This window comes from Sparus aurata, chromosome 6, assembly GCF_900880675.1.
Source record: "Sparus aurata chromosome 6, fSpaAur1.1, whole genome shotgun sequence".
NCBI classification, from domain to species: domain Eukaryota; kingdom Metazoa; phylum Chordata; class Actinopteri; order Spariformes; family Sparidae; genus Sparus; species Sparus aurata.
The window spans coordinates 31,952,780-31,964,944 of NC_044192.1; the positions used below are offsets into that span (position 1 = coordinate 31,952,780).

The 12,165-nt window shown below is 39.7% G+C and overlaps 1 protein-coding gene across 11 annotated transcripts in view; it reads left to right on the top strand.

The window, feature by feature from the left end:
* The window catches only part of chl1b (cell adhesion molecule L1-like b), a 69,750-nt gene that overhangs the window by 29,649 nt on the left and 27,936 nt on the right, over window positions 1-12,165 (top strand). For 9 of the 11 annotated variants that reach the window (XM_030419487.1, XM_030419494.1, XM_030419495.1 and 6 more), the window contains exons 2-3: window positions 7,810-8,002; window positions 9,697-9,714. In XM_030419487.1, coding sequence (XP_030275347.1) covers window positions 7,903-8,002; window positions 9,697-9,714 — 118 coding nt within the window. In that variant the 5' untranslated portion in view covers window positions 7,810-7,902. The remainder of the gene's footprint in view (window positions 1-7,809; window positions 8,003-9,696; window positions 9,715-12,165) is intronic. The other 2 variants (XM_030419489.1, XM_030419493.1) reach the window with 1 other exon arrangement.

Below are 12,165 nucleotides of genomic sequence, written 5' to 3' on the forward strand. Positions count from 1 at the left end.
GTTGGCAGAAATAAATTGCTTCGGGGTCTGATGGAGGTAAGGATTTGGGATATAAGAGCCATCGATCATGTCTTGCTGTGGCACAGTTTCGTCTGGGGAAATTGCCAGCATCAGTCAGACGAAGTGAATGAATGTGGAGAGGGGCACGCTGTGTTAGTTCTCACAAAATAATATTCCAGTCCCTGCAGTCCAACTTGTGAATTCATCTCTCTGCCGGCTACTCAGCGAGGATCACACACTAATGTGATTATTGTCCTGGGCAAGGGCCACTCCTGTGAGACTTCAAAGAGCACATCAGAGGGAAAAATGAAAAAAAAAAAAGCTGTAAGCTGTGATGCACACAGGTGCAGAGCACCTTCTGAAACATTTTCTCTGGCTTAAAACATATTAACAGGTTCAAAGTGAGGACTCTGACAGCATCTGTTATGTAGTTTTAGCCTACACAGCACATACACTCACATACTATACATGATTTATTATCATGACATGTGACATGCCCTAGTGATCAGTTTAAGTGGTTTTATTAAGCTTATAAATTATTCAAAAGATTAGAATTAAAAGTCATAATCCGAAGCAGAAATGGAGATGCTACTGTAGATTTATTCAGTTCAGTTCCCATTCCTGTTGAGCCTGAACATTTCAAGTAGAACTTCATATTTTACAGAGAGAAACAGCTTTCAGACACACAGAAGAGCAGCTAATTAGCAGCAGGGAAAAGCCTTCATCCTCTTTGTTATGACAAAAAGTGGAAAGCGTTTAGTAAAATGCACATCGCTGATATGATGAAACTACTTTAGGTGTTTGTTCTCTCTCTTTTTGTAAATGAACCTAATCATATGTTCACTTGCTCCAGGATATCCTTTCCCAGATGGTGACATGACCATCCTGCTGTAGTGCTGTATGTAGTTTCATGAGGCTCTGCAGGGTCACTGTAAGTTATACTACACTCTCTCTCCCTGGTGAGGAGAGTTCATGTAGGGTTGTAAGGGTCATTCTTCATCAGTTCATATAGAATGCAGGGGTCAAAAACCGTGCAGTTCATCAGAGCAGCAGCTCAATAGCTTTGTTTAATCGAGCCCTCATTCCTCCACACCTGAGAGCCTCTCCTCATTCCTCCATCCTTCTCCTCATCCTCCTGTCACACCTCTGCACGGCTCTAGTCTTCAGTCCCCTCGTCCTGCTAAAGCTACAGACCCCTGAAATATTAATGTGGTGATAATTGAACTGTCATGCCTTCTGAAGTGCGGTAAAATCGAGCCAAATCTCAATTAGACAAGCATATTATCTAATATTGCTCCCACTGCCTAATCTCATTTAACATCCTGTTTCTGTTTTTTCTCACGCTGTTAATATTTTAATAATAGATGAATTGCATGGCTAAGCTTGTAGTAGAATACTGATCATGCAAATCATTGCCAAAGGTCAGAAAATTCTGAAGAGCAAAAAGGAAAAACAAAACCTCCAAACACAGAGGGAAATTAATGTCTGCATGTAAACGCTTAACATCTTCTACATCTTGTTTTGCAGTGAGATGCAGACAGAGCGTCACATTTGCAAGCTAAATGAGCAAATGATTAGACAAAAAAGAAAAAAATGAGGGGCGAAAAAACTGCATTACAAATATCAGATGAAACGTGAGTCAATTGGAGCTTAGTGTTAATCAGCTTGGCCGCTGTTTTAATTGTTCTTGAATGATCAAATGCGAATCAGTGTGGAGGCATTATAAGAACTGTGAGAGGGGCGTGTGGAGCTGCTGTCTTCCTGTCTCAGGTCTTTAGCAAAGAGAATATTTTAATCCACCCTGACAAGACGAGGATCTGCTTAATCCTATTACAAGCTCTCACATTAAACTACAGTAGGCCCACACTTCTCTGCCTGTTGTCTTTGTGTGAGAAAGAAGCAGATGGTGCCAGCTCAAGAGCCTACTGTAGTGAACTCTGAATGGCTGTGCTTGGACCCCACCCCGTTACTAAACAACACTTCCACAAGTGTGGAGAATGCTCAAGGAAAGACACTTGTTGTTTTTGCCCGTATTCTCCTTTATTTGTGTATTTATTTATGTTTCCTTTATATTTATTATTTTCTTTCCTTTTGTAAATGTGTGTCTGGGTCTGAGTTAAGGTGTAATGGTAGAGCAGATGGCTGAACTGTAAGAGTCAAGAAACACACAGAGCTTGCCAACTTCACTGCAGAAGTGTGCCAAAGTCAGTGGAAGCTGCACATTGATCAGGCATACAATATACAGTTGGAGGAAAGCTCAGAGACTCTTGGACCAAACCCATTAACAAGAGAACTGAACAGAAATAGGGCTGGGTGATAAAAAAAAAAGTGTAAAGTCTGGTCAGTGGTGAGAATTTACAAGATAAGAAAACTGTATAATATACTGTTGACATGTAACATAATTAACAACCTCAGAAATGCACTGGTTTTAAAACTCATGGTCTTGATTCCCATGGGGGTCATGAGTTACTTTTCAAGGGTCCAAAGATGGGTGTGGCAAAGAAATAAAGTTACTCACTTTAGACTGGGGAGACAATCTAGAACCATACTGTATGCTTTCACCTCTTTAATAGACACATCATATAACAATTTACTATTAGAATGAAAAATGACATGGTGCAGACCCAAGAAATGAGTAAATATTGTAGTCTAAGAATCATGTGAAAAGTGTTTTCATTTATGTTATATGTATGGACTGCTTTAAAGAAAATTATAATGATTTTGAAGTTGAAAATTTGGGAGCTGTCTGGGTTCGCTTTTTATGGCAACAAAGACATTAATTATGACAAGAAAAAATAGGTTACGATGTCTTTGCATCCAATTGGTCTACATTTGAAGTCATTTGGTGTTGTTGACAAGGAAAAAGTTGTCACAGAGTGCTCTACATCTGTCACTCAGAGGGAGCTTTTAAAGCATGGAGGCAGACTTTTCTTGGCCCACATCGCTTAATTTCCCTCTCCATACCCCCACTGCCGCAGAGCTTCTGTCCCCTCTGAGCCTTGGCTAAGTCAGGTTAGGGTTCATATTGGCCTTCCCACAGTGAGCAGCTTTTAACCTCCTGCCAGCTACATCAATCTCAGACCGGTGTGATCGCTGCTGAGAGGGGCGGGGATTAAGAACAGCCCGTGGTCTGTAAATCAGGCGAGCCTGTGGGGGCCTCACTTGTGTTCATCATATAGGTCCAATAGGCACCGTACCCTATGACTTCAATGTAGACATCAACGCTCGCAGCGGTTAAACCCTAAGAGCGGACCTCCCTCAACCAGATGGCCGACTTGATTCTCAAAAAATGTTTAACGAGGGGAGAACAAATTAAATCAGAAGGCACATAATCAAGCACAGTGTGAATAAAGTGTAATCCATCTAAGGTGGTGTTAGGCTGGTAAAGGATTTTGACCAGCACAATAGGACAATGAGAACACAATGTCTTGTGGGGATTGTAACCCCCCTCACTCTGCTCTTAACCAGGCCAATCTTACCAACAAAGCACAAGCCAATTAGCACAAAGCCCTTACCTTTTGATTTTAATCTGAGTTTAGCAACATAAATCACCATGTCTGGGAACGACTGAAACAAAGCAAAGCCGGAGGCATTTTCTAGATGACTTATGAGTCTGAGGCACCAATCTTTAGTTTGAAACAAAGTCAATAGGCCTGAATTGTGATTGAGTGGGGCTGATGTGTATTATGTATAGCACACTCACAGAGTCTGAAGCCACGATGGTGATGCTGTAGGTGGGTGGGTAGGGGTCACGAGTTGCTTCAGAAAGGCCAGCATTGAGTCACAGACAGAGTTAATACCATTAACATGAGACACGGTTGAAAAGGGCGGCTGTGGCTCAGTGGGTAGAGCTGAGGACTAGTGACCAGAAGGTCACTGGTTCAAATCCCTGGCTCCCCTGGGCGGGACTGAGCTACAAGCCGAAGCATCCTTGAGCAAGATGCTGAACCCCAACACTGCTCCTGATGTGCAGTTGGCACCTTCGTGGCAGCCACTGCCATCAGTAAGGGCCCTGCGATGAGCTGGCGTCTCATCCAGGGAGTACCCTGGCCTTCGCCCATAGAGCCACTGGATTTGGCCCCAGTATCCCCGCTCCACCTTGAAAAAGGTGGTATAAAAGCGGTAACATCACCCGCGACCCGCATGGATAAAAGCGGAAGAAAACGAACGAACGGTTGAAAAGTTCAGAGTGCACGTTCGTCTGAAAACAGACCTGCACCAAATGAGTGAAATCGACTCTTTTGTTCCCTGGTCAATTATTCAATAACTTCTCTTGAGCAGGAGTTTGACCTCAGTGTTTCCTATTGAATTTGTAAAAGACAGAGAGAAGATTAGAAAAGGTTCTGAGTTGGAGTCAAACACCAGTGTGAAGAGGGAGTTCTGTTCTATTCTATTCATCTGGTTGAGCATGAACTTGTTACAGTACGTCTCATGTCCTGGGCACTACTTTTAGGTAGTATTGGAGACCTCATGTGATTTAGAAATTACCACCCCACAAGGACCATTTGTACGGGATAAGTGAAGTCTGTATTTTACTCGGATTTACTGACATTATCCCCTGGATACGTATCAAGGCTCCGACTAACATCAGCTTTCACAAGCTAAGCATCTGTTCTTCAGCAGCCACAGTATCAATATAGTTTAGTTTGCATGTGTTACAAACAAAAACACATATTTGGAGCTTGATATGATCAAGTAACACATTATTTGTGGCTATACTTGAATATACCTTCCGCTGTTCCTAACCTCCCCTGTCATCACTTTCAAACATCATTAAAGCCGATCTAACACGCATAGCTGTTGACTGCTGTTCAACATATTATGAGATCAAATGTCTTACTTGTTCAGTTTTCTGAGAACAGGAAACAGATGTTTTAAAAAGGAAATACAACCACAAATCACTGAGAGGCCAATTCACACAGGACTTATGTTATCACATGACCTCTGTGTTTGGTGAAATATGGTGGGTGTTATGCGGTTGAATTTTACTTTACAAATTCCGGACATAGCAGATTCACACATGATTAAGATCACAGACATCTACTGCAATTATTACAAATAACTAGAAGTCTCCATGTAATACCATTCCTGTGCAGATAGAGCATTGACATCAATTGAGAGGCAAAGTCCATTAATACATTATTAACTACTTTATTTATATGCTATAAATTACACATATGATCTTTGTCAATTTAAGAGATAATTTTGCAAGTCTGCAGTTTGTTGTAAGGATAGTTAAAAACATTTTGTTTTCTTGTGATCCCTACTTTCTCTTTAGAAACAGGTGATTGTAATACAGAACTGATCCTCTGAGTTTGAACAGAACAGAACAGAACAGAACTGTTGGAGTGGGAACTAAGTTATAAAAGACATTGCTGCATATTCACTGATTGACTGACTGAAATTTAAGATGAAATCATGGCTAAAATCAATCTAATCATGTACCCATCGTGCATAAAATCAAACACTTAATCTGAGGAAATTTTGTTGTTATTTGTGGAGTGTTTTGATGATTTGATATCTTGTTGTTGTTGTTGTTGTTGTTGTTGTTGTTGTTGTTGGGATTGCTGTTTTTGTTGTTGTGTAGTGAATATGCATTGTCTTCTGTGTTTTTTATTATCTTAGTAGAGCTCTTATACCGGTATCCTTCCCAGGGAGTGCTGATGTAAATGAGCTTTGCACAATAATAATCACCTACACCAGCATGGCTGTCGCCTAGGTTCAAAGAAAGAACAAAAAAGGGGAAAAATCATGACAAGTCTGACCATATTAAAGGGATAGTTCGGGTTTTTTGAAGTGGGGTCATATAAAGTACATATCTATAGTCGATCTGTTTCCTACCGTAATCACCGATCAGCGCAGCCTCAGTTTAGAGCAGCAGAGAGCCGCTCCAGCCCAGAGGCTCAGCTTTGTACTGCAGTGAACGGGGTTCAGCAAAAAAGCGAAATTAACCACCTAAAACAAGGCTCACGTAAAAATTTTTACGCCAGTTCAAGTGTACGTTGTATAGGTAAAATTCACACCGCTTTACATCACTGTCAGATACGCTTTGTTTTGGCATTACATTTTCTCAACCACAGAACCTTCATATCCCTACGCATTAGCGTAACTGGGCAACAGCTGATCTGCGAGCCGGCGGCTGGACGAGAGGTTTACTTTCGAATAAAAACGAAACTTAACTCTCCATATCCTTCCGCATTAGCGCTCATGCGTAGGGATACGGGGGTTCTGCAGTTGAGAAAATGTAGTGCCAAAAGAAGGCGCGGTCTGACGGCGATGTAAAGCAGTGTGAATTTTACCTATACAACGTACACTTGACCTGATATAGATTTTTTTAGGTGAGCCTTGTTTTAGGTGGTTAATTTCGCTTTTTTGCTGAACCCCGTTCACTGCAGTACAAAGCTGAGCATCTGGGCTGGAGCGGCTCTCTACTTCTCCAAACTGAGGCTGCGCTGAGCGGTGATTGCGGTAGGAAACAGATCGACTATAGATATGTACTTTATATGACCCCACTTCAAAAAACCCGAACTATCCCTTTAACAGCCGCAGTTAGCTAACTGTTAGATGTGTAGTCTTACTAATGTATTTTCAACACTCTCAACTTATGACAAACCAACTTTCTCAAATTTCTCAAGTTCATTTCTGTCTTGCCATTTACTTACTATTCATATTCTCTCTGGAATAAAGTCCCATGGTGCACTTGGCCTCTCTATTGGATGCCCCCTCGACACTGACACAGTAATTACAATTACTGGACTCATTCAGTGTGATGCTCCTTGCATGTTAAACAAGTTCTGTATAATATGAACACCAGAAATATATAATATATAATACATACCGATAGCTTCATGATTTCACATTTCTCTAATGCACTAATGTTTTTATATTATTTTTTCTTTTTGTTATTACGGTATGTGTTAGCAGCTTCAGCTAATTACCCCAGCATGACCCACCGAGCTGGGTCACAGCCAACACGAGCAAGACTAATGAACTGACACCCCAGAGGGTTTACAGAGCCCCGCTGCAGACACTAAGATTCCCATACATCGCTCTCTTCTATCCTCCTCCTCCTGCACTCTGGACTGATCATGTGCTCATTAGAGTCCAGACTCTGGTCTGTTAGCTGGAAAATGATCCAGCGCTCTGTACTCTGCAGCCTGTCAGTGTGTAAGTGCAGACGGCTTACTCTCCCTGACTGTTAACTATGTATGCTATTTATGCCTAACACCCCTCAGGCAGCGATATCTCTGCAATAATAGATAAATGTGTAGCTGCATTGTTAATCTCTTTGAGTCATTGTTATCAGGAGCATGCAGGAACAGATTCAAACAGCACTGTGATTAAATCGGCTCAGTCTGAACTTTGATGGTAATTTTGATTTCAATCTTGGCTTGCTTTTGGAGTAAAAGCCTTTTCTTTCTGTAATGCTGAACATCTGCCATGCATTAATAAATCCACAGGCGCTGTCATTTGTTTATTTATTTATTTCTGTTGTCGCATAAAAAAAATGCTTTCTGCTACAGACTCCCACCGACATCATACTACAAAACAATTTGAGTCCCAGGGGAAGGGGGTGATAGGAAGCTTTAATGTGAATATTTCTTTGTCACAGCAAAATTTTAACTGGAAGGGAACAGAGTCCCTGTTGATGCAAATGAAAAACGTGCAGTGTGCCTGGTTATGCCTGGCTGAGCAGAGAGCAGTCGGGCTTCCAGTCATGGGGGATTTGTTGTGTTTGGGGTTTGCCTTTCTGTGTGCCAGCGCGTGGGTGGATTCATGGGGCCTTCTCCGTCTGTGCTGCTCTCACAGGTACCGCATCTTCAGCGCACCAGAGAAATGAACTGAGGACGCCGGAGAGAGAGCACTCGTTTCTTGAGGACATCCAAGATTCACCGTGAAAACATGAGGTCGCAGAGGAGTCTGGGATTCGTAGCCGCACTGGGTGTGATCACCTGTATTTGTGCCTTTCATACCACTGCAGCCATCGACATCCCACTGGAGGGTGAGTGCTCATTTGTCTTTATCTCAGTGAGTGTTAAAGGGCGGTTTACTTGATTAACAAAAATCATACTTTCTTAATGTGATATCTTTCTATCAAATAAATAGGAAATTACTTTTTCACCAGACAAATAGGGCTGTTGTTTCTTGGAAGACCACTGTCCTTAAGTTTTTAAATGCAAATTTTCAATGCTGTTAGCAACACAAACAAAATGAACCTTCAAAGCTACATGAGACAATCTATTTGTATATTGGTTGGACTGACCCTTTAAATCTTTACTGTACACTTATACTTTGTAACGCTGTTCAGCTGTCTTCAAAATGTGAGTAAACTGAATAAACTTGAATAATTTGTTCAGTTGGCTCACTTGCTGAACTTGAGCAAAAAAAGTGATATTAATTTAACGTGTCTTTTTGTGCGTATACTGTACTTACAGGTGGGTGATCTTTTCTCAAGTTTGAAATGCCCTGTAGACTACAGTCAGACTTGAAATAATCCATGAATATCTACATTTGCACCATTAAAACAATATATTGCACTAAAGATTGTTTTGCTTTAGGGACCATGTCGCTAACTGTAACTCATATTGTGTTATTTACAAGGAAGTGCCATGTGAAGGAGTGAAATAAAGGGGACATTAAATATCGCAGTCTCTACAATTTACTGAAAATTACATTGTGGATGCCTCAAAGAGCAATCACAATCTAAAATGTTCATATCAATAAACCCTACATGTACTTGATTTCCATTAAAAGACACATTAAGTTTCCATCATGTACTGAATGTTTCTTTTAATGTGCAAGAGAAACAAAAGAAGGGTTTCTAGAGAGTCTTAACCTGCAAACAATGCATGCTTGAAACTACATGCTGGGTAGTGAACACTAGTAACACTACTAATTAAACTGCTCTCAAAATGAAAATGTTAAAGTTGGATGAATTTGAAATTCGTAACACTAACTTTTAACAATATGATATGAGGTTAATGATAAACGATAAGCTCCTTACACTAAACTGCTGTTTGATGTTTTACACTGTAACATTTCAGTACGAGTCGGTTGATGCTAATATAATAGGCACTTAACTGTACTTCAACACACATTATGAGCCTCAAGACAGTCATTAAATAAGCAAGAAGGTACAGTCAAGTGTATGAACAAGAAAAGGTTACACACATGGAGTCTCGTCTACAGACAACTTGTCCTTGGTTTAACTTGAAGTGCTTTTATCAGAGAAGCACTTCTGAATAATTTAGAGGAGAATAAATCGCACCATAGAGAACTGTTACACTCATCAAGTATTCTGTGAATGGAATATATTTACAGCTATTATCTTGTTTGAATCAGGTTTCTTGTTTCCATTGTGTTGAACTGCACGCATCCCAGTTTCCTTGGAAACACATATCAAACCTCTCCCTCTAAATTATTCAGAAACATCTCTTAGGGGCTTGATAAGGAACAGTTCAAACAGGTTTTCTGAAAATGCAAGAGCATTTTGGGGCTCACTGATGTCAGAATATCTTTTTAATTCAGTCTTGTGTTTTGCGTTTCTTGTGTGTGTGTGTGTGTGTGTGTGTGTGTGTGTGTGTGTGTGTGTTTAAAAGGGTTCATACAGAGAATCCTTGTGACATGAAGGGATTATTCCCAAACTGCTGACTGTTTTTGTTTTGTTTATTCCCCCGGCTGCCATGGATTTTGTAGTTTTAGGTCATGTAAACAGTAAGTTCACTCTGCCATACTGTAGCTGGTATTAGTGACATCCGCGTCTCTGTTCTGTTAATCTCCTGGATCACTGTTGAGCACAGCAGCAGCTTTACTTTCTGCCATATGTGTTTGGATCTGCATCTCATGTGTCATCAGTCATGACTCTGTATTACTGCTTCTCTAGCTTCTAGGACTCATGGCATGTCCTCATTTCCTTTACACTTGGTCACACTCCTCTTAATATTCATTGTGTTTATTCCATGCTTGTCCCAGCTCTGTCATCATAAGATCATAGCATCAACATGGGAAAGAGTTTTATGCCAAAATAAGATGATTGATTCATTTAAGTGGCAAAACCATCAACCCTATTGACACAATAATATATGGTTTACTTATTTTGAGTAAAGTTATGGTAACAAGTCTATTAATTATAATGTTTTGGTATAAAACTCTGCAGACATAAAATGATTAACATCATTGTACAGTGGTTCCAAACCTGAAGGTCAAGATCCTCAATGGGTCCCTAGAATAACCTAAGTGGTCACAAGATGATTTCTGAAAGATAAATCTGTAAATGTATTTATTTGTTTTATTTATTTTTCCTTACTTATTTGTTGTATTGAAACATTGAAGACTTTCACTAACTTTAAACTTCTTAAAACCCTTCAATTTGAACAATCTGAGAATTAAAAACTATGCCCTTTTATATTAAGGTACACATACAGTATATCAGCATGAAGTAGTTAGCATGCTTATTGGTAGCATCTTGGCTCTTAGTCATTATAAAGCACTTAATGCATTATAATGCATTACCATATCCTACAACTACTTAGCCATTAACAGAGACGTTTCCCTAAATCACCTCCTAATTACTGATTATTGATCGGAAGGAAGGAAGTCTTTGATGACATGAATTACGATCATGCTTCTCTTAGAATGGGCCTTTAAAGGGTTGTAATTAAATGTGTTGTTCTCCCTTAATAACACTTAGTAAATATGGCTTCTTCTTTTGTAACAAAGCACAAAACGCCATGTGTTAATATTGTCCAAGTACCTGTAGATGGAATCTTTCTAACTCAGATTATGTTCCCCATTCCAAATTGAAGTCTTGCCCATGACTAATTCACGAGTAGAACCTGTCTGGGTAGATAGTGTCAAAACAACTAGTGAATTAGTTATGAGTGAGACTTCACTTTAGTTCTGAGAAAGCCAGACTTATTTCAGTGTTATTTGGACACTATTAACACTTGTAGTTTGTGTTTTATAACATAGTAAATGATTTATGAATCCAAGATTGATTTTAACCTTCGTTTTTGACGTCAAAACATTTTTGATGCAACTTTTTTTTTCAGCACTGACAACAATGTCGTTAGACAATCAAATCTAGATTTGTAAAGATCTACATAGTTTATATTTTAAAAAGATGACAGAATTGTTTATCCTGCTTCAATACTCAAGATTAAAAGCTAATTTCGAAAGATTTTCAATTTAGAATTGGAATCATGACAGCCCTAGTTATTAAAACCCCTTTCCAACCAGTGTTTCTTCCTGTTTAATGGTTAATGTTCTTTCCCAAAAAGAGATTTGGGGTGTGGTGAAAGGTCTGACATAATCCATTACGATTGTCGTTCTAGCTAGATCAACGTAATTAGCATGGATATTGATAGTATGGATATTAACATTGATATAAGCAGTGAGTAGCAATAGTGGTCACTCCAACGTAAGTTCTCCTTGGTTATTCAGAAGCTACAGAGTATATTCATGGCCAAACTGTAACCTGTACTTTGCTTTACTGCCACTAGAAAACTTCACTGCTAAACTTTCCGTCTGCTCTGATCACCAACATCTGTCTGCTATGAGCACAGTGCATGCAACTGTCTACACACTGCCCTATTTGTTAAAGGAGCCACGCTAGTCCTTAAATACCAATGAACTTGTGGGTCGCATTTTTGGAGACACTGCTGGTGCCACTAAGGCTTTTCAGTGCGCCTGCCTAAGCTTGTTCTCCTACAGGCTTATGTCATTATTCCATTGTAGGCACAGGTTGGAGCAAAAATGTATATTTTTTGTCAGAGCAAATTTGGCCACGAATGTGCTGATCACATTGTCAGTAAATTTGAAAGGTCAAAGAACACTGTAATGGGGCTTTAATGGCCTAGAGGTTGTAGAATATGGTCATGCAGAATGAGGCATTAATAAGTGCTTTATTATTAATGATAAAAAAATATTAATTATATACATGCTAATAAGCAGCTAGTTAATGGTGAGAAGATGTAACCTAAAATAAAGTCTTAATGTGAAAATAACTGTGAAGTTGAAACCACAGATATGTCATAGGGGTCATTTGACCCACAATGAGGGGTCACAAGAAGACATTGCTTTGCTTAAAACCAAAACGTTTGGAAGCCACTGCCTTAGTACCATGTTACATTTGATATACGTTTGAATACAGCTCTTATGGAAGCT